Below are 20,597 nucleotides of genomic sequence, written 5' to 3' on the forward strand. Positions count from 1 at the left end.
AAGAAACAAAGAGGAGTAAGAATATGACTAGGAGAGAGGAAAGTTGAACAAGCAAAGTACAGCCAGAATCCTCCCTTTTTTTTTTCTTTATTCCATAAACACCTAGTTACAAGTTGCACAAATCAAAAAATAAAGGCAAAGAAGGGTATGGGGAAGGTTTTTATGATGTAAGTGAATGGGAGCGTGGGGAGAAGGAGACAAGAGTTGGGAACTCTCCACAGCCCTGGACAGGACTATGACTCCTGTACTAAGGGCTCTGAGGAATAGGTGGGCAAAGATCCAGGGTAGCTAAGGGATGGAGGAGGTCTCTAAACCCAGAGCTCATCCCTTCTGCGCATGGCAGGGGTACAATGGAGAAAATGAGGTTTGAAGATGGAGCAGCAAAATGAAAAATCAAGTTAGTGGATAATAGAACAAGTGGAGTCATTGTGTGGTAGGGGGATTAAAGACAGAAAATGTAGGTATCGAGGGCAGTGTAAGGTTCTCCCTGAGACCCCCAGGGAGAGGTGGGGGCCAGCTTGCCTGTTAATTTAATATTAAATTGGGGGTAGGAGTTGGACAGGAAAAAGTTTTTTCAGGGGATGATTTCTCAGCCTCTCAGCCTGTACCTGGAAGGGAAGATAGATGAACACATATCAAAAGGAAGAAAAAAATATAAAAAAAGGCCAAGGATTAGGATTTAATCCTCTATTCCAGTGAGAGCATTTTTCTTTCTTTGCCAGCTAGAAGTTAAACTATTAAGAAAAGTAATAGCTGGGAATCTGGATTGCTTCTGCCTGATGGTAGAGGAAGGTGCATAGGTATGATCCCCAGCCCCCTTCTGGGCTTGTCACCTTACCATTCCTCCCCCTCAGATACTTACATGAAAGGCTGAGGACCTAGGGGGGCCTTCACCAATCATAGCGGCGGGACTGTCGGGAGGGGGAGTCCTCAGGTCCCTGGATGGCCAGGCGGGGAGGCCCCTCGGCCCTTCGACCCCCACTCACAGATGCCTCATGCCTTCGAAATTCCAGAGGGCGCTGCTGCCGGAATCTGGATGTCTCTCTTCGCCACTCATCATCAAATGCTGCTGCCTCACCTGAGGAAAACACAAAACAGATATGGTACCTCCACATAGCATGCTGCTGGAGGCAGATGCTACAGTAAGACTTCTAAGATAAAAACTAGTGGTGAAGATGAAAGGGATGTGAGGTTGGGGGGACAGAGGCATGGAAGGGAACAACTTTACTCAGCTCTTTGGGTTTTCACATGGTCCCTGGACACTACTGGCAGGCCTAAAGCATTACTACTCAAGAAAGAGGAATTATACACACCCTGGGTATTTAATAAATATTTACTGATTTGAAAAAGGTGAAATAATAGTAGGAGAAAGGAAAAAACTGATCTGGATAGGAAAGGGTAGAATGAATACTAACAATATTTGATTTCAGTGACAAAGTCTTCTGGCAGGACAACGCCAGCACCTGACTGGGTGCCTAACCTGATAACAAGTCTCAAGTATAGGGTTTGCCCATAATTTTGCACAAGAAATATCTGTGGGAGCAGGCAGACAAAGCTATGATATAGCTCAGAGGAACTAGACTTGGAGCTGCTGGGCAGGATGTGGGAAGGAAGGCTTACTCTCATCCAGGTTGATATAGTCCTGCCGTTCCTCCTGGTCTCCTGTGCGGTGATTTCGGGAACGCTGGAGGATGTGAGCCCTGTCTCGGATGTGATGCCCAATGGACATCTGCTCTAGTCCACTGTCTGAGTCGCGGACAGTCCTCCGTGTCTCCCGGATCTAAGATGAGGCAGAACATGGCATACTTGTTTATCCCTTCCAAAGCCCTGGCTACAACATCCCAGGATGAACACACCTCCCACAACTTATTTCTGAAAAAAGGTGGTGGTGGGTGCCACTGTCCCCACATACCCCGCCTGGTGCTGAGCGCATCTCTGATGTCTCCTGATAGACCTTGGGGGCACCATCACCAGTATTGGAGTAGGAGATGACGGTAGAGGATGAAAAGGTCTGGCAATTGCCCCCAGCTGTCATATGCTCCTGAGGAGGAAAAGGGAGGGCAGGACTGAATAGGGAGAGGTTCTCTCTGGAGGAGGGATTTCCTTCCCCTTCAGCTGTTTGTTCTTGCCTGTACCTTTCTCATAAATGTGAGAACAGAGAAAACATCATTAACCACCTACGCCCAATTCTTCTTGAGTCCAACACTAAACAAGAAGAAACTCAAGAGATAAAACCTAAATTGCATATTTAAAAAGAATATTGCTCTTCTTTACATCTGGGCATGAGAGCAGATTCAGGATCCCAGTGCTCTGATTCAGTGATTTCACCCAGTTCAACTCCTCACTAGCAGTCCCCCAATCCCACCAAAGAAAACACAAGGTATTGCCAGCCATCACTAAGGAAAGGATATGGAGCATGGGAAGGATGTGGTGCAAAAGTCTCACCATATTTCCAATCATGTCATTCATCATCCCAAACATGTCCATGAAGCCACCCGACTAGAGGAAAGAGATGGAAGACAGAGTCAAGGAAGCAATGTCAGGGCTCGGATGGAATGTTGTTGCTCAGGTACCTTCCAGAAACCTGGCTATACATCCCCTTTCTCTTCTTCCTGCATATCTAGCAACTGCTATTTATCATTTTCCATTAACATAGTCAGAACATTCATTTCTCCTCCATAAACTGCTGGCCCCTTCTTCAGTCTCTATGGCTGCTCTAATCCAATTTTCCCTCTCCTGACTGCCATATTTCCCTGTCTTTGGAAATGATCCAGTCAATGGATTCTAAGCTCACAAGGCAGAGCTTGAGAAAATGTTAAAATCCAAAATCCATCTCCTTGGCTCTTCAACTGCCCCTGCCCCCTCAAAAGAACAAATTTTGCTACACAATTACATCTTCTGATTGGGTATATACCTCTAGGAGCACAGAAGTGAGCAGTATCTTTAGCTCACAGGACTCCTAGCACCTCATCAACTCTTAAGTTTTGTGAATAGTATCAAAAGAAAAGATTCTGGGGCCACCTACAAGGCTATTCCTGAGTGGCACATTTGGAAATAACATCTAAGGTTATAGTGTCTGAGACTGAGGAACACAAGAAGATAAGGACTCACCATTCCCAGCATCCCAAAGGGGGAGACAGCCCCAGCCTACAGCAACACATGAGGAACAGCAATTAGAGACCACATCCTTTCTCCTTACCACCCCAAACCAGACTCATAACCTCCATTTTATTTTTCCATCCTTAAAAGGGGCCACAAAACACTTTTTCCAGACCCAACTCCACTCCTAGGAGATCACTGCACTTGCCAAGTTGGTTCTAGTACAAGAAAATCAATGTGCTTTACTAATTGTCCCCAACCTTTCTCTGGGTCTCAGGTATGTTTCAGCACTGTTACCTGCATCCTGCGGCTGGCAGGCCTGGTCCCTGGCATGTTGCCATCTGTGATGCTAAGGAAGGGGCTATAGCCAAAGCCACCTGACAACATGCGGCTCATATGCTGACGGTGAATAGCAAAGGGGTCCCTGTTGAGTGAAAATACAGTATGGGTGGCAGAAAGGCCAAGCTGTCAAACGCCCATCCCCCAACCCCCAGAATAATAGTCACAGGGCACTCAGTGACACAGATGCCGACTTCCCTCTAAGTGGGAGCTGTAGATGAGTATCCAGCCAGTTCCAACCAGTCCCAGCCATGGGAACCCAGATGTCAGTTTCAACTGCTCAGAGACCTGAAGTGGAGTGGGATGAGAGCTCTAAAAGCATGAGGGGGAGGGAATTCTCACATCAGGAACATGGGATCCTCAGGCTCCACGTCCCTCATGAAGCGGAACATCCTGATCTCAGCTTCAGGGGGGCTCCGCACTGTTAAAATGTTGAGACTCAGTTACTTGGAGGCAGCCAGGCTTCTAAAATACCCGCTCAGGTTAGTGAGACTCTGAGCACTGCTCCTTTCAAATACTGACTGACTCCTCCAAACTCCAGGGAGACCCTTCTCCAGGTGTCCCACAACACTTTAGGAGAGAAGAACGCTCCAAATCCCTCTCTCTCATTTAGAGCCATGGAAAATTTTCCCAAGTCTCTCAATTTTTGGCCTCCCCCACTCAAAGCCATCCGTTTCCCAAAGCCCTAGCTTGGAGCACACTCCCCGCTCCTCCCCTAACGCCACAGTCCTTCACGAGAATCCCGAGTGCCGGCCCTCCGCCCCATTAATGACCCCAAACACCCCGCCCTCCACAGAACACCCGGCTGCTGTCACCCCCCCCGCCCCCACCAGGCGGCGGGCCTCCCTGTACCACCCCGCCTGCCCGTGGCTGCCCCAGCTCCGGTCTCCCCGCCGGAGGGAGCAGGAGGGAGGCCTGAGGCATGCCAGACTCAGAAACCCTGCAGCCCCAAGGGCCCGCTCTCCTCGAGCCTCACCGGTCCCCGACTCGGGCTCAGCGGCCCATCCGGCCGGTTTCGCTTCTCACTGCGCTGCAGGATCAGGGTCGTGGCCCGGGACGCAGGGATTGGTCTGGGCTTGAGCTCCACGGCCTCCCGCGCCGCCTACTCCCTCAGCTGCCACCTCTGTACCCCCGCCCTCGGCCCGAGGAGCAAGAACCTCGGCCAGGCCCGGACGGAAGTGACGTCACGACAGACCGCCCCGGGGCCGTGCAGCAAGAGCCCCGCCTGCTGGCGTGGGTGGGGAGCAAGCGAGGGGGCGGTACAGCTGAGTGGGGCCAAGGCCCACCAGTCCTGTGGGGATGAAGGGGAGGCCTCGTTAATAAATTGGATCTTGGTTCTGGGGACTGGAAGAGACTCCCTATGAGGGTGGGAGGAGGAGGAAGGGAATCGGTTCCTCGGGGAAGACCGTGAAGAGAGGGGGCTGGGCGGTGCAGCACTTTCTGTGGGGAAAGCGAATGGGGCAGGCACCCGTGGGGAGTGGGGCTAGCTCTCTGTGGGCGACGGGGTGGGGCGGATCCCTGCGGGGCCCTTTAAGCAGATTGCCTACGGAAGCTTTAGGACCCGTCCCTTCGGGAGGGCGGGGTCCGTGAAGTGACGTAGAGGAGGAGGTGACAACTCTCTAGCTCAGGTCTAGTTCAGGCTTGGAAAAGTCGGACTGGGGCAAAGAGAATCAGGTTGGGGGAGTGGCCGCCAGGTGGCACTCCTCTGCCAGGCTGGAACTTCAGCCCTTTGGGAATTGGTGTTGGCAAGGCTCCTGCACCACTCAGTGACCCATCTGTGAAGGGTCGGAATGTCAAAGGCTCTGCTTCTGAAATGTTAGGTTTTGTTTTTTTGGTGCTGGGGCTGAACCCAGGGCCTCGCGCATTCCAAACATGTGCTTTACCATTGAGCTACATCCCAGTCCTTGAAATCTTCATTTAGTGCTAATTTCTCCTTTCTTTAACTCTTGTGTCTTTAAAAGCTCCCAGTCCCGCACCAATCTTTCTTCCCTGTATTTAGGTAGATAGGTCAAGGGTCTAAAGTTTGGGGGAAAAAGAGGTGGAGAGCTCAGTTAACCAGGATCACCCCGGGTGAATCTAAAAGCGACCCAGAAGACCTGACTCCAAGGCCAGGGACTGATACTTTGACATAGTAAATGTCTTGCATAAAATCTGACTCTGCTGAAGAGAAGTGCCCTCCCCCTTGGGGTCAGGGATTTCAACTATATAGTATAGACTTTGAACCAGACACATCCAAACTCCAACTCTGGCTGGTTCTTTACTCTGGCTTTTAGTCTCATTGGTGCTGACTGGAGCACACCTGTAATCCCAGAGGCTGAGACATGAGGATCAGGAGTTCAAAGCCAGCCTCAGCAACAGCGAGGCACTAAGCAATTCAGTGAGACCCTGTCTCTAAATGAAATATAATATAGGGCTGGGGATGTGGCTCAGTGTTCAAGTGCCTCTGAATTCAATCCCTGGTGAGAGAGAGAGAGAGAGAGAGAGAGATAGATAGATAGATATTTGTTCCCACAATTCCCTGGGGGAAGAGGAGATGGTCCTTGGTACTCAGGAAAAGGTGCTGGGAGCAGGGCTTCTAAGGTTTCCTTGGACTTGATTATTATTAAAAAGGAAAAAACAATAGTGGAGACTGGAGGAGCAGACAGTTAAGCCAGACTTGCAAAGTGAAAGAAAACAGGAAGAGTACAAAAAATTTGTTTTCCATTGATATTTCTGGGAAAGAGACTTAGTAAGATCTTAAGTTTCTCTGGGGACATCCCACCATGCAACTGCCCATTCCTCTTGCCCCAAAGGAAAGTAGTTAAGAATAAGACAGTGACCGGAGCCTAGTGGAACACATCTTTAATCCCAGCAACTCAGAAGGTTGAGGCAGGAGCATTGCAAGTTTGAGACCAAACTTGGGGAGACTCTTAAAATAAAAAGTAGAAATGGGCTGGGGATGTAGCTCAGTGGTAGAGTGCCCTTGAGTTCAATCCTCAGTACCCCAAAAGAAAGTCATCCCACTGAAAGTTCTTCTACCCAGAATTAACTAAGAACTTTATTTTTGTCTTCTCCTCCTTCCAAAGCAAGTATTTTCTTTTTCTTTTCTCGTTTTTGTGGTGATAGGGATTTAAACTAGGGCCTCACATATGCTAGGTAAGTGTTCTATAACTGAGCTACACCCTAACCCCAAAGTAAGTTCTTTATAATCCAGGCAGTCAACAAATGTTTAAGGATGTCTCTCTTAGGTATATTGTACTAAACATAAAAAGAAAAGGATAAGACAGACCCTGCCAATGTGAGGCGTAAAATCTTCTAGCCTCCTTGTTTCTTATTTGATTATACGGTATCTACTGTCTTTAGGTGGCTGCAGCCCTTTTCTTTCTTCCAAAACTCCAGAATCTCATATCAATTATTTTTATCTTTGCATGATTTTAAATAAATGTGTTATCACTCCTGGGAATATTTATAAATTACAATTTAGCTCTTAACCTGAGACATAGCTTGAAGACTAAGATTTCTTTCTTTCTTTCTTTCTTTCTTTTTTTTTTTTTTTGTTGTTGTTGTTGTTGTACCAGGGATTGAACTCAGGGGCACTTGATCACTGAACCATATCCCGAGCCCTATTTTGTATTTTATTAGAGACAGGGTCTCACTGAGTTGCTTAGCAGCCTTACTTTTATTGAGGCTGGCTTTGAATTTGCGATCCTCCTGTCTCAGCCTCTTGAGCCACTGTTATTACAGGTGTGTACGACCTTGCCAGGCGGAAGCCTAGGTTTGGATTCAGGAGAAAAAACATTCTTGAGACTAGGTGTGATGGTGAATGCCTGTAATCCCAGCTACTCAGGAGGCCAAGAGATAAGGATCACAAGTTCAGATTGGAGGCTAGTCTTGGGCAATTTAGTGAAACCCTATCTTGAAATAAAGAAAGCTGGAAATATAGCTCAGTGGTAGAGTACTTGCTTAACATGTATGAGGCCTTGGGTTCAATCCCAAGGAAAGAAAAATTGTCGAACAGGCAGGGATGACAGAGATGTATTAGCTTATTTTCAGCAGCCTCTATCTTACCATATAGGTGGCTATCTACTGTAGGAATTGAAAGGATACATACAATTTTACAAATAACTAGAGTTTATACCTGTATTCCTTCTCTTTCCTTCTCCTTCCTTCTCTTTCCCTCTCCTTCCTTTTGCTTCTTTCCCTTCCCTTTTCCTCTTTCCCTCCCTCCCTGCCTGCCCTTCTTCCTTCCTTCTCTGTCCAATGAATATCAAGGAATTCTTCAGTCATTCAAGTTTTCCATAAATATGAATACAGAAGGGAAATCAGGCCCTGCCAGGGGTAAGGCAAAGGAGGATAAATATCATTGGGAAGGAAGAGAAACAAAACGATTCCTATCTTTACTACTCTATCTTGTAGATCCAAGTCAGGAAATCCTTGAGAGGGTAGAGCTAGACCAGAGAAGAGGCCTTCTTTAAGTGTGAGGTCACACATCTGGAGCAAACCCAGCGCAGCTAGATATTTGAACAGAGTGAAAGTGGAGCAATGATGTTACATAGGGTAATCACAACATTCTGTTTTTTAGTAGAAAGGTGGATTTTGCATTTCAGGAAATATTTTTGAACTTCTATAAAATGCCAGGCATGGATATAGGTGCTGAAGATACAAAGATCCTTAAGTCATGATTGAAAACATAAGGAGTAAGGCTCAGTGGCGCATGCCTATAATCCCAGCGCTCAGGAGGCTGAGGCAGGAGAGTCATGAGTTCAAAGCCAGCCTCAGCAACAGCAAGGCCCTAAGCAACTCAGTGAGACGCTGTCCCTAAATAAAATATAAAAAGGGCTGGGAATATGGCACAGTGGTTAAGCATCCTGGGTTCAAACCTCTGTATCAAAAAAAAAAAAAAAAAAAAAAAAAAAAGGAGCCTAGGCTTCAAGTCAGTGAGTGATGCTGACCCTTTAAGTAGAGGGAGGAGGGGGCTTAGAGTCAAGAGGAGGCCCTCAAGGACTATAAAGAATCTAAAAAAGGAAAGGAAATAGAAGGTGGATGATGGCCCCTTCCCATGTATGCATGGGTGGATGAGAGTACTATCAATTGAAATAGGAAACACAAGTGAGCTGTGGAGCTTCTGGGAGAGAGAAACTGAAGGGAATTGGAGTGAGGACACTTAGAGATCAGGAGAGAAGCTAAGCTAGAGATTTGAGAGTTACCAGTGTTTGAGATCTGTGTTGGTAACAGGACTTCAAACCATGAAAATGCACGGTGGAATAGCTTAAAGGGCTGCAAAGAGTAAGAACAGGATCTCTGAGACTGAAGTCACCTAGAAGGGTTCAGTCAGCACCCATTTGCTCTTCATAGTGATTAAGTCCTCCTTCAGTTTTTTTCTTTTTCTTTTTTTTTGCATTCAATAAGTTTCTAACTGTCACTCCTGGTCCCATTTTCCCTAGTGTTTTCATGTTCATTTTATTGGTCCCCTGGATCAGCTACACAGCCTGTTTTAGTTTTGCTAGTTGGTTGGTTGATAGCTATTGGGGATTGAACCCAGCGTGCTTCACCACTGAGCTATAACCCTTGCCCTTTTCATTTATTTGGAGACAGGGGTCTAGTTAAGATGCTGAGAAGCTGGCCTCAAACTTGAGATCCTCCTGCCTCATCCTCATTAGAATAAAAAATACTCCATGTCAAAAATATGTCAAAATATACTCTACTGTCATGTGTATATTATAAGAATAAATAAAATTTTTTTTTTGTTTGTACATGGTGCTGAGGAGCAAACCTGGGCCGCATACATGCCAGGCGAGCACGCTACCGCTTGAGCCACATCCCCAGCCCAAGGACAAGTAAAATTGAGAGAGAGAGAGAGAGATAGATAGATATCCTCCTTCCTCAGCTTCCCAAGTCATTGGGATTACTAGATGTGTGCCACTGAGCCTGTCTACACAGTCTGATAGTTTGAAACATTAAACGTGAAAATCTGAACACACACACACACACCTATGGTAAAGTATATGGCAACAGTGGTCTAGATGACCTTAAACAGCAACTGTAATTGTCCTCTGTGTGTGTGTGCTGGCAATAAAGCAAAGGCCTCATGCATACCTTGGCAAGTACTCTACCACTGAGCTACATCCTCAGCCCTTTGGCTTTCTAATTACAAATCACTAGAGCTGCAGGTGAGAAAAGGAGGTAGAAAAGGAAACAGGGGGGCTGGGGATGTGCCTCAAGCGGTAGAGCGCTTGCCTCCCATGCACGCAGTCCTCAGCACCATATACAAATAAAAATGTTGGGCTGAGGATGTGGCTCAAGCAGTAGCGCAGCCGCCTGGCATGTGTGCGGCCCGGGTTCGATCCTCAGCACCACATACAAACAACGATGTGTCCGCCAAAAACTGAAAAATAAATATTTAGAAATTCTCTTTCTCCTCCCCCTCTCTCTCTCACTCTCTCTAAAAAAAAAATAATAATAAAATAAAAATGTTGTGTCCGCCAAAAACTAAATATATATATATATATATATATATATATATATATATGAAGATTCTCTCTTAAAAAAAAAAGAAAGAAGGAAAGGAAACAGAGGTTTTATTTTTTGATGTTGTGAATTGAACCTAGGGCCATTTGGGTTCAATCCACAGCACACACACATAAAAAAAAAAAGAGAGAGAGAGAGAGAAGCAATTTAGAGTCAAAGTTTGGTAACCACTAGTATATATGGCTATTAAAATTTAATTTAAAGTTAGGGTTGGAGTGTAGCTCAATGGCAGAGTGCTTGCCTAGAATGCATAAGGCCCGAGTTCCATCCTCAACACTGCAAAAAGGAAGTAATTAATTAAAATTAAAAATTCACGGACTGGGATTGTGGTTTAGTGGTAGAGCGCTTGCCTAGCACATGTGAGGCCCTGGGTTCGATCCTCAGCACCACGTAAAAAATAAATGAATAAAATAAAGCTATGGGAAAAAAAAAAAAAAGTTACCACATTTAAAAAAAAAAAAAAAAAAAAGAATTTACTGGCTGGGTGCGGTGGCACAAGTCTGTAATCCAAGAGACTCAAGAGGCTAAGGCAGGGAGATTGCAAGTATGAGGCTAGTCAGACCCTGTCTCAAAACAAAAAAATGGAGAGGGCTAAGGAGATATGTAGCTCAGTGGTAAGGCACCCCTTTCAATCCCCAATATTAAAAAAAAAAAAACTAAACTAAAAAACTTCACTTTCTCGGAAAATGCACTAGCCACATTTTCAAGTGTTCAATAACTAAATGTAGCTACTGTATTGGAAAGAACAGATGAGGAACATTTCCATTATCACAGAAAGTTTTATTGCATAGAGCTGGAAAACACCTATAAATGATGTTCTCCTTCTGGGCTTTTCTGAAGACCATGAAAGCTTTTTGAAGAGTACATATAAGGGGAGAAAGTTAAAGAAGGACAGAGGAGGCTTGGGCAATAGCAAACTATTCTAGGTGTAAAAGAGGTCATGAAGGAGAGCATAAAGAATATGAAAAGTCAGTCAAGAATCTGAAGGATAGGTATAATGATAAAACCAATTCTTTTTACTGGAGAGAAAGTTCAGGGAGAAGTAAAAAAGCCAGAGAAATTTTAGTTCTGATGTTCAAACATGAAAGACAGTGACCACTGGAACATCAATAGTTAATGACAATCTCAAATCAGACAAGATCCAAGCCTGGTATCTTGGCAGCATGTTGTATGTTGACGAATGTTTTCCCACCCCACCTAAAGAAAAAAGGTTTTAAAAAGTAATCTCTGAGATCGGATCCAAAATGATATCCCTGGGCCAGGAAATAAATCATTTATTGAGCTTTTCCTCTTGTGCCTAGCATTATACACAAAAAGATATTAACAGTATGGGTGGAAGATCAAGGAAGTCTGTTTGGTGTTAGAAACACTGGACATGAAGCTCTGCAAAGTCAGGAGAGATCAGGGATAGACTCCAGGAATAGAATACTAAGAGGAAATACTATACAGAGAGATTTAACTGATGGAAAAAGAGTCCTGGATACAGGTCCCTTATCAGGGTGAGCCCTTATCAGCTTGTACTTTGATTTACCAAGCTCTCTCCATCTATTTCTTGAGGCAGGCACCATGTCTTTTTCATTCAGCTTTGTGTCTCCATCATATAACACAGTCCTGACTACCTAGTAGAAGATCAATTACAGTTTGTTGAAGTGCAAAAGTTAAGCTTTTTATGGAGGGGCACAAAGAAACTTTACTTTTTTTTTTTTTTTTTTTTTTTTTTTTAATATGGGGAATTAAACCCGGGGTTCTTAACCATTTTGCCAGCCCTTTTTTATATTTTACTTTGAGGCAGCCCTTTTTTATATTTTACTTTGAGGCAGGGTCTCACTAAGTTGCTTAGGGCCTTGCTAAGTTGCTAAAGATAACTTTGAACTCATAATCCTCCTGCCTCAGCCTCCCAAACACTGGGATTATATGCGTGCACCACTGTGCCTGGGTCCTTAAAATGTTTTTAAATTAATTTAAATGTAAGTAGAATTTTGATGACTGATAAAGACCAATTAGACTAATAGCATTCATGATGAATTGTTATGAGGGTTATTTCTTATTTAACACTGTTGGGGATAACATACTCGAATATGATCCAAAGTTAGATTGAGTGGGTTTCTCTCTCTCTCCCCCCCCCCAACCCCCACCTCCCTGAGCCCATCTCTTCTCAATTCTCCAGACTTGTTTTTTTTTTTTTTGGGAAAAAAAAAGCAAAGAAAAAATGGGAATAGGTTATTGAGAGTGGACTGGGGATAAAAAAGTAAAATGAGTGGAGATGGCCCCACACTCAGGTTTCTGTCCTCTAAAGCCTTGAATGACAACTAGACTTTCCTTTGCATTTAACCTCTGGGCTAAATATACACACTGAAAAATTTCAGGAAATTGGAGAGGGAGAATTTACTAAGAATGACATGGAAGTAATTAGAATTGAATTTTCTTCCACATTCAGTAGTAAGGTAAGTTTCTAGGATGTCAGATCAGAGGGATCAGGCCTCTCTTGTTGTCACCTGGTCTTCTTTTTCCCACTTTCAGAAAATGTGTAAGCAGCACAGTTTCTCCATTCAACCAATGGGAGAAATTCTCAATTGGGCTGTAGAGTAATAGAATTCCAGGAATCTGCAAGCCTCCACAAAGGCTCAGAAGTAGTTCTATGAAAAGGAGCAAAAACTGGCATGTAACACCACTGGCCCCAGAGGCCCAGAGACTAACTTCAAGGATTGTTGGGGTAGATTTCCAGTATCTCACTCACTACAATTCATCCTATCTAATTTCTAGCTTCTTTCTCTTGAAGCCTGGGGTCCAACCAGCAAGAGAAAAGATAAGGGTTGCTTCCCCCTTGCAGGAAAGGAATTAGATCCAGCCTCCAGCCTCCTAAATTTTCCCCCTCAGAGTCCCTGTGGACCCTAGTGTCCAAGCTCTTAGATTCTCAAGGCGCTCCCTTGGGCCTTGGGGCAGGATTCCCATTCTCTGCCTCTCCATCTCCCTGGAATTTTCCACTGCAGCTGCCTCCGCTCCCAGACACCCCTCCCTGGGCAAAATTCCCGGCTCCCTCCGCCTCCCCTTCCCTAATCACACCTCATTCCCACCCCCAGCCCTAGGCCCAGCCCACAGTCCGGCCCACACCCCACGCTAACCCTGGTGGTCTCAGTTAAAGAAGTGGGAGGTCAGACACTTTATGAAAGGGTGAGGAGGGTCCACATCTCCCTTCAGGGCGGGGGAGAAAGGACTGTGGAGGGGCTGGTCCCCTGTGGGGCTGGAGTTGGGGGAGTGGCCCTCCTCACATCCCCATATAAGGCAGGGCAAGCAGCTAGGCTCCTGCATTGGCTGATTCAAATGAGCATTCCACCTGGCAACAGGGTTTCTATTGGTTCTCAGGAAAAATAGGAGGAAGGTGGATGGAGGTTGTTGGTGGCGGTGATTGGAGGGGGGAGGGGAGTGGAGGTGACCGGAGTGGGGGGCGGTTACCAGGGCAACAGGGTAAGAGCCCAGCAGGGTGTCCGAGACAGCAGGCGGGGCTGGGAGGTGGAGAAGGGGGGAAAGAGGAAAAGAGGGCGGGAGGGAGAGGAAAGAGACCGACCAGGAGGAGCGAGACTGGGAGACCGGGGGGGGGGGGGGGGGGGGGGGGGGAGAAGGAGGGCTAAGAGAGGGGACGGGTAGCTAAAGAGGGGGAAAGAGGGAGCTAAACGAAGCAAGAGAGAAAGTACAGAGATGGAGATGGTGAAAGATCGCCAGAGACATCAGCCAATGAGTCAGAGAAACAGATTGAGAGAGGGAAATGGAAAGATCTCAGAAAAAAGATGGATAGTATCAGGCAAGGAAAAACCTGGGTGGAGCCCCAAGATTTCTGAGGAGACCAAGACTGAGAAACTGATAGAAGAGTCAAGAGAGAAATTGCGAGGTGTGTACATCAAGGGATCAAAAGATGGTGTACTTAAGCACTGTATCATAATGATGATGATGGTTCAACAAGGAATGCCCTTTTATTAAGAAAATGAAATGATAAAAAGGTGAAGAGTAATAATAATGACAAATATGGAATATGACACACCAAAGATACACTTTCTTCCAAATCACAACCTCCAGCCCATTCACCTTACTGATTTTTAGTACAACCCAGGTCCCCGACCTGAAATCCCAAGCTTCTCAAAATGACCCAAACACACCGTGGTTGAGGGTGAGAGTAAAATGTCCAGAATAGGGTGGGGCTAGAACTCCAGATCTGGACGTGTATTATATTTGCAAAGTCGTGTATTATATTTGCAAAGATGGCAGCAGGAGAAAGAGAAAAGCAAACAGAGGGAAAATGTAAAAAAAAAAAAAAGGATATGAAGAGGAGTTAAGGAAAATCAGCTAATGATATGGGGCCAGGTTGACTGAGTCAGATAAAACAAAAACAGCATTGTCTAGGAGAGGGAAAGAGTCCTGAGGTGCAAGGGTAGAAGAGGATCAGTAAGAAGTGGAGAATTGCTTTCAGAAGAATGAAGACGTAGACTGTTGTAAGAGAGGAGTCTAGGGAGATGAATAAAGAGGGCTGAACAGAAACAAACAAACAAAAAAATCAGATAAATAAAAGTGAGGTTAGAGAGGCGAGTAATAAAGGTGGAAGTTGGAGAAAGGAAAGGAGGTTGCAGGGCCTCTGATTCCCCCTCAGATCACAGTAAAGAATCAGAAAGGGAGGAAACGGAACAGGGCCACAGAGGTCAGTTTCAGCAGGAGAGAAGGCCAGGCTGCCCTTTTCCGCTCTCCCATCCCTTCCTTCCTTCTCAAGGCCACCCAGAGAATGTGGATGGACGACTAAGATGGGAAATCTAGCGTCATGTAGAAGTAGCTTTCAACCAACCTTCCTCCTCTTCTTTAAGCTTTTGGTTTCTCAAATACCTGCTCGGCCTCCCAATCTGCACCCCCGCCCCGCCTCTTGGCAACATCTCAGGGCTTTTTGGGGTCAGTAGGATTCTGGCCACCTCGCTAGTCCGCCCCCAGAGCCAGACTCCACATTCGCAGGCAGTAGGTTGGGATTTGGAGAGGTGTCTCCCCGCAGGAACCCCACCCCTTCCCACCTCCTCTCCCCACTCTTCTCTCTCAGCGGCCGTCAGTCTCTCCATTTCCCCCTCCTGGTCTCATTCTCCCTCCCGCCTCTTTCGCTCTCCCTCCCCTCGCTTTCATCCTCCTATCCCCACCTCTCCAACCTCCTCTTTTATCCCCCTCCCATCTCCTCTCCTCCCCGCTCTCTCCTGCCCCACCCCTGGGAAGCCCCTCCCGTCGGGCAGCGCCGCCTTATAAGCGGGTTTCCTTCCCGGGGGCGGCAGCGGCTGGTCGGCGGCAGCTCTGCTGGTGCGGGGGCGGCAAGCTCAGGACCAAGCGACCGCGGCCAGAGCGCGCCGGCCACCGCCCGCACCGCCCTTCCGCCCGCCCTCCGGACGGCCGCAGCCCTGCGGGTCTCCGCTCCGGACCCACCCCCGCCCCACCCCGCGCGCCTCTGCCGCCTCTTCCAGAGACACAGCTTGCCGAGCGGCCGCCGCTGCCGCTGTCGCCGCCGTCGTCGCCACCGCGCTAGGTTTCGGCTGCGGCCACCCTCCGCCGTCCAGGGCTTCTCCGTCTCGGCCCCGGGACCCCGGCTCCCCGCCAGCCCCGGCCCCGGCACCATGTCGGAGAAGAGCGTGGAAGCAGCGGCCGAGTTGAGCGCCAAGGTACGGGCAGGGGCGGCGGCGGCCGGGCCTCCGCGCGGCCTCTGGTGGCGGTGCGATCTACGGCCCTAGGCTGCCCCCGACGGCCCCATGCGGCCTTGGCGCCCCGCTCCCTGCGGACCCCACTCCGCCCTCCCCCAGCTGTCCGGCCTGGCGCTGGTTACCCCGCTACGCGCGGCTAGCGCCAGCGCCCTCTAGCTTCCCTGCGCGCACGGTTCCTCGGTCCTGGCTTCGCCGCTCGGTTCCGCGCACGGCCACCACCGCGTCCCCACCCCCCTCTGGCCCAACCGCGCCCGCCTCTACCTTGACTGCTTTCCCGTCGGAGGTCTCCGTGCCTCGCTTTACATTGTCCCTTCCCTGCATCCCGTTTCTCTTTCTCTCCTCTGAGTCCGACCTCACCTTTCCGCTGCTAAGCGGTTTGAGATCCTCAAGTGTAAACAGGACTCTCCCGGGAGGCTACTCCTCTCGGGCCCCTCCCCTAGCGGCCTGTCCCTTGCTTCTCTCCCCGGACGGCATCTGCCTCTTTTCTCTCATTGCCTCCTTTCTGTCCATCGTCATGCATTCCTTTCCCAGCACCGGCTTTCAGTTTTCTCTTCGTTTTCGCCTCCCCCGACCCCGCCAAAAAATCTTGAAAACCTAAAAATCGGAAGGGGGTTGGGAATAGCCTTTGGAAAAGCTGAGATTTGGCACTTCATGGCCTTGCACGGAGCTGTCCTTGCCCTCATCAGCTCCCTTCCCGGCCTCATCCCTTTGCCCTTGCCTCTCTTCCAGGCTTCCTCTAATTTCCCTAGGGAACCTGCGGAGTGTCGCTTTGGGAAATTAATTCGGCCAGGGTTTAGGGGCTGGGAGCTGGATTTTGTTGGGGGGGGGGCGTTGCTGAGGAGTCACACAGTTCTCTTGGAGGCCAGGAAAGTACAAGGGGGGAAGATAGTGGGAGAGGGCACATGTATGAGCTTTGACAGGTGTGCCTGTGTGGCCCTCCGGTGGGCTGTGCGGTGGCATGTGACTTCAACGAGTAGGTGTCTTTGTATGTCTAAAATCTAGCGAGTGTGTGGGACTGCCCGTGTCAGTTACATGTGTGCGTGTGGAGATGTAGACGTTCTGGAGCCATGTTTTTGCTTTGTGAGCACCGAGTAGCTCCACTGTGCTCTTGTGCTGTCTTAAGAGTGTGCCAGAATGCCCAAACACCGAGCCATGTGTCTCCAGATCGCGTGGGCGCTCCTCTGTGGCTGTGTGAATCAGTATTAGCCTGTGTCAGTGAGTGCCTGTGTTGAGGTCAGAGAGCTGCTTAGCCCAAGACCTAGAGCCCAGGTCACATACTCTCCTGGAAAAGGGATCATGGAAGGACAGTGACCAGAAGGACAGTACAGGGGAGGAGAGGGTCCAGCCCCTTGGACTTTGGACTCTGGTATTCTCCCTCCCTCTCCCTCCCTCCCTTCAACTGCCCAGTTAGAAAACTCAGGCCAGGATCTTACCAACCTGGTACAGGCCCCCTAGGGAGAAGCTGAATTAGCCCCTGGGTCTCTTGATCCTGGATATAAGGAAAAGCCCACTAGGTGTTAGAATTGCCAAACCTGCCTTGTGGCAAAGAAATGAAGCCAGCAGAGTAGGATGAAATAGAAACTTAGAGTTAGAGGGTCAAGTGTGCTATGCTTACCTTGAAGGTGAGAAGGGAATTGAGTGTGCCCTAGGCCAGCCTATTGGCACCAAGCCCCTCTCTAATCCCCAGTTCTGTTCCAGGAAGGACACACCCTCCCAGGGTGATCTGTTCACACACAAAACTTCCATCCACATGGAATCAGGTACACAGAGTTGTACACCAATACCAGATCAGATCTCAGGAGGATATCTGCAGTGTCCTCAGAACCTGCCAAGTGATGGGATAGGAGAGGACTGAATCAGAAGGCAGGTGTGGTGTCCAGAGGGGATGCCCACATGGGCATCCACCGGAGATGGGATAGGAGATGCCCATGGGCCAGATCAGAATAGGACAAGTGTGTGCCTGCCCACATCTTGGGGTGAAGGAGAGAGGCAGTGTGGTGGGAAGGTTCACTGGATGGTACCTGCCCCATCCATCTTCCCATTCCCCTGTTTTTTTGCTCTCTTTATCTACCATGTCTTTCCTTTCCATGTTTCTTTTATCCTCCTTTTACCTACATTTCCATCGGAAATGGCCACTTCTACTCTTCCATCACACCAATGTATAGACTATGGAGGTAGGGAGGAGGAAACTCCTGAAGCAGTTTTGGGATAGGCATTGTTAAAATGGGAGTAAGGTTCTGGAATTATGCTGGAGTGCTCTCTCTATTACTGTAGAGTTTGACCAAGTAGGATTTTTTTTTTTTTTTTTAAGTTGTGGGTACACATAATATTTTATTTATTTATTTATTTTATGTGATGCTGAGGATTGAACCTAGTGCCTCATGCATGCCTGGCAAGCACTCCACCATTGAGCTATAATGTAGGACCATGTAGGATCAGCCCACCATGTAGAATCTTGAGGATTAGGGAGACACAGATTGGGAGAAACAAAGGCCTGAGGAGCTGAAGGGGAAGCTGGGAGAGATGCCCAACAGAGAAAGTACTCAGGAAAAGGCCCCAGAGGTAGACAGAAGGCAGAGGAAAGCCAGCAGTGGGAGGGGGCAGGCAAAGGAGGAGGAAGGACATGAAGCGGGTGGGGCATTGAGGCTGCCAGCAGATGGAGGGGATTTGCTTTGCTGAGCTGAACTCTTCAGCCTGGGAGGTTTGGAAGAACTTGACAAGGATGGGGATCAGTTACCTTGGCTGCCAGTTCCCCTTTCATTGGGAATTTTCTTACTCCCCTTGGGTCTTAGGGAAGAGGTGTCAGGTGTCAATCCCTCTGTGGCCCTAATATAAGGACCGTGGTACCTCTGTTCTAAGCTGTGGCCACCTTCTTCACTCACACACCTCTAAACTTAATGCAGAGAGGGAGAACCAAGCCTGGAGGGACTGAAGGGCTGCACATCATTTGTGGTGAAATAAAGGTGACTTCTTTTTCCCTTGCAGGATCTGAAAGAGAAGAAGGAGAAGGTGGAGGAGAAGGCAAGCCGGAAAGAGCGAAAGAAAGAAGTGGTAGAGGTGTGCAGGGGTCAGGCGGGAAGTGACCACACGTGCTCGACCATCTTCCCTCCCCATTATTACATCCTTCCTCCAGCTACCTTCTTGGGGTGTTGGCCCATGTCCCACTGTCCCACCCTGAGGCCTGTTGTCACCCAGTCCCCCTTACCATGGTGTGTAGAAGGCGCGCAGCTAGCCCAACAGTACTCCCTATCTTGATGTCCTCAGGAGGAAGAAAACGGAGCTGAGGAGGAAGAAGAAGAAACTGCTGAGGATGGAGAGGAGGAAGATGAAGGGGATGAAGAAGGTGGGGAGGGGCAGTGGAGGTTGGGCTGGAAAAATCAGGGCTAAAAAGAACAGAGTCAGGGTGGGTTTGAAGACCTGAAACAGGGCTGAGGGCAACCACAGGGGGTCTCTGCCAGAGCTTCCTGCTCTTCCCCAATGACCCATTTCTGGCTCCTCAGATGAGGAAGAAGAAGAAGAGGATGACGAAGGGCCCGCGCTGAAGAGAGCTGCCGAAGAGGAGGTTTGGGCTGGTTGCCGGGCCTGAGGGGCTGTCAGGGATGCAGCAGGGGCTGGGTGCCCTTTGGACTTGGACCCAGATCCTAGCGGTGGCACGGGCGGGGGCTGGAGCATGGCCAGCCCGGGACAGGGGGAGGTCCCCTCTCCCATTTTACAACTATCCCAACTCTTTTCCTCTCCACAGGATGAAGCGGATCCCAAGCGGCAGAAGACAGAAAATGGGGCATCGGCATGAGCCCCCTGCCAATGGGCTGGGGGTAGTAGGCCTCTCAGGGCCTGGAGGTGTGGGTGGGAACAGACAAGTACAGCCACCCTTCACCTGGCTCCCTGCTCTGGATCCTGCACCAAAACTGCCACCCTTTCTCCCCAGCCTTCTCATTTCCGCCTCTCCAGACACTGTCCCTCCACCCTCACTCTGCCATTGTTCCACCTCCTGACCTGCTCCGTTGAGCTCCCCAGCTGGTCCCCAGTGGCCCTTCTCCCCTCCTTGCTCTCTGCCTCCCTTTCCTCACCCACCATGGCACTTGTCCTCGTCCTTGGGTAGCCTCTCCTACCTACTCTCTGCATCCCCCAGCCTCATGTCCTGCCCTATCCCTCTCCTGCCTGATCCCTGGGTCTCCCTCAGATCCCCTCCTGTCAGACAGCGCCAGGCCGGGGTGGGGCCGGGGTTGGGGCCGAGCCCCACAGCTGCCCCCCTCCCCTCCCCTTTTTGTATAATTTAATAAAGAAATGGTCGCGCTTCTGTTTTTAACCTGTCTTCTGCTTTCCCGGGGTCCAGAGCGTACACTGAAAGGGTAGAAAAGGACGAGGGTGACTGGCTGACCTCACACTCAACAATTCCAGAAGACAAGTCAGCCTTCCAGGGATGCAGTGGAAGCCTGGCTCTTCTTTTGAGAGCTGACTTATGTCTTGTTTGGCTTCTTGGGGATGCTCCTCCCCAGCAATGCACACACTTCCCTGCTAACCCACACAAGATCTAGACACTGCTGAGCCCAGTGGAAAGCTACCAGCTCTATTGTGCTGAACCAGGCAAATAGAAACAGCCCCAGAAACAGGAAGTCCCGCCCTTGAAGTGGGAGAGGCTAGTAGACTTGGGTCTCTACTTCCTAGGATCTGGAGGGAAAACTTCCTGGCATTGAAGATGCCCTCTGCCTGACACCGGAAGCTCCTTTCCAACAAGCAGGGGAGAGCTCCAGAATTTGTTCCCAGGCCTGTCTCCTTGTCACTGGCCCTCCAACTCTTCCAGCTGGGCTCCTTGGGCTCAGAATAAGAGTTGTCTGTCTTAGCATTCTTTCCCTAACCTTTCTGCCTTAAATTTGATCTGGTATAAGATTTAGCATTTTTTCAAAGTCTACATCACCCTTGCCCTTAGGACAGAAC

The 20,597-nt window shown here is 48.7% G+C and overlaps 2 protein-coding genes across 3 annotated transcripts; one reads left to right on the forward strand and one right to left on the reverse strand.

The window, feature by feature from the left end:
* Window positions 1-57: 57 nt before the first annotated feature.
* Window positions 58-16,028, reverse strand: Mlf2 (myeloid leukemia factor 2). 2 transcript variants are annotated; one of them, XM_076854080.1, is made up of 9 exons: window positions 15,921-16,028; window positions 3,781-3,859; window positions 3,397-3,523; window positions 3,112-3,147; window positions 2,446-2,499; window positions 1,913-2,041; window positions 1,621-1,780; window positions 863-1,078; window positions 58-608 (listed from the first exon to the last, which is right to left on the reverse strand). In XM_076854080.1, the coding sequence occupies exons 2-8, from the start codon at window positions 3,828-3,830 to the stop codon at window positions 891-893; spliced, it is 744 nt and encodes a 247-aa protein (XP_076710195.1). In that variant the 5' UTR covers window positions 3,831-3,859; window positions 15,921-16,028; the 3' UTR covers window positions 58-608; window positions 863-890. The 2 variants fall into 2 exon arrangements, with proteins under 2 accessions (XP_076710195.1, XP_076710194.1); XM_076854079.1 differs by lacking the exon at window positions 15,921-16,028 and adding an exon at window positions 4,415-4,614.
* Window positions 4,361-19,968, forward strand: Ptms (parathymosin). The gene is made up of 6 exons (XM_076855290.1): window positions 4,361-4,671; window positions 14,903-15,620; window positions 18,645-18,716; window positions 18,924-19,002; window positions 19,160-19,221; window positions 19,402-19,968. Exons 1-6 carry the CDS (start codon window positions 4,361-4,363, stop codon window positions 19,450-19,452), a joined length of 1,293 nt encoding a protein of 430 aa, XP_076711405.1. The 3' UTR covers window positions 19,453-19,968.
* The last annotated feature ends 629 nt before the right edge of the window (window positions 19,969-20,597 follow it).

The sequence above is a fragment of the Callospermophilus lateralis genome, chromosome 4 (assembly GCF_048772815.1).
Source record: "Callospermophilus lateralis isolate mCalLat2 chromosome 4, mCalLat2.hap1, whole genome shotgun sequence".
Classification (NCBI taxonomy): domain Eukaryota; kingdom Metazoa; phylum Chordata; class Mammalia; order Rodentia; family Sciuridae; genus Callospermophilus; species Callospermophilus lateralis.

What these genes read in the sequence shown, in the direction of transcription:
- Mlf2 (XM_076854080.1), bottom strand. Translation starts at nt 3,830, where the DNA reads ATGTTCCGCTTCATGAGGGACGTGGAGCCTGAGGATCCCATGTTCCTG. An exon ending in CTGCCAGCCGCAGGATGCAG is followed by an intron (nt 3,148 to 3,396) that starts GTAACAGTGCTG and finishes GTGTTGCTGTAG; the next exon opens with GCTGGGGCTGTCTCCCCCTT. An exon ending in CTATATCAACCTGGATGAGA is followed by an intron (nt 1,079 to 1,620) that starts GTAAGCCTTCCT and finishes TGTTTTCCTCAG; the next exon opens with GTGAGGCAGCAGCATTTGAT.
- Ptms (XM_076855290.1), top strand. Translation starts at nt 4,361, where the DNA reads ATGCCAGACTCAGAAACCCTGCAGCCCCAAGGGCCCGCTCTCCTCGAG. An exon ending in CAAGAGCCCCGCCTGCTGGC is followed by an intron (nt 4,672 to 14,902) that starts GTGGGTGGGGAG and finishes CCACCTCGCTAG; the next exon opens with TCCGCCCCCAGAGCCAGACT. An exon ending in AGAGAGCTGCCGAAGAGGAG is followed by an intron (nt 19,222 to 19,401) that starts GTTTGGGCTGGT and finishes TCCTCTCCACAG; the next exon opens with GATGAAGCGGATCCCAAGCG.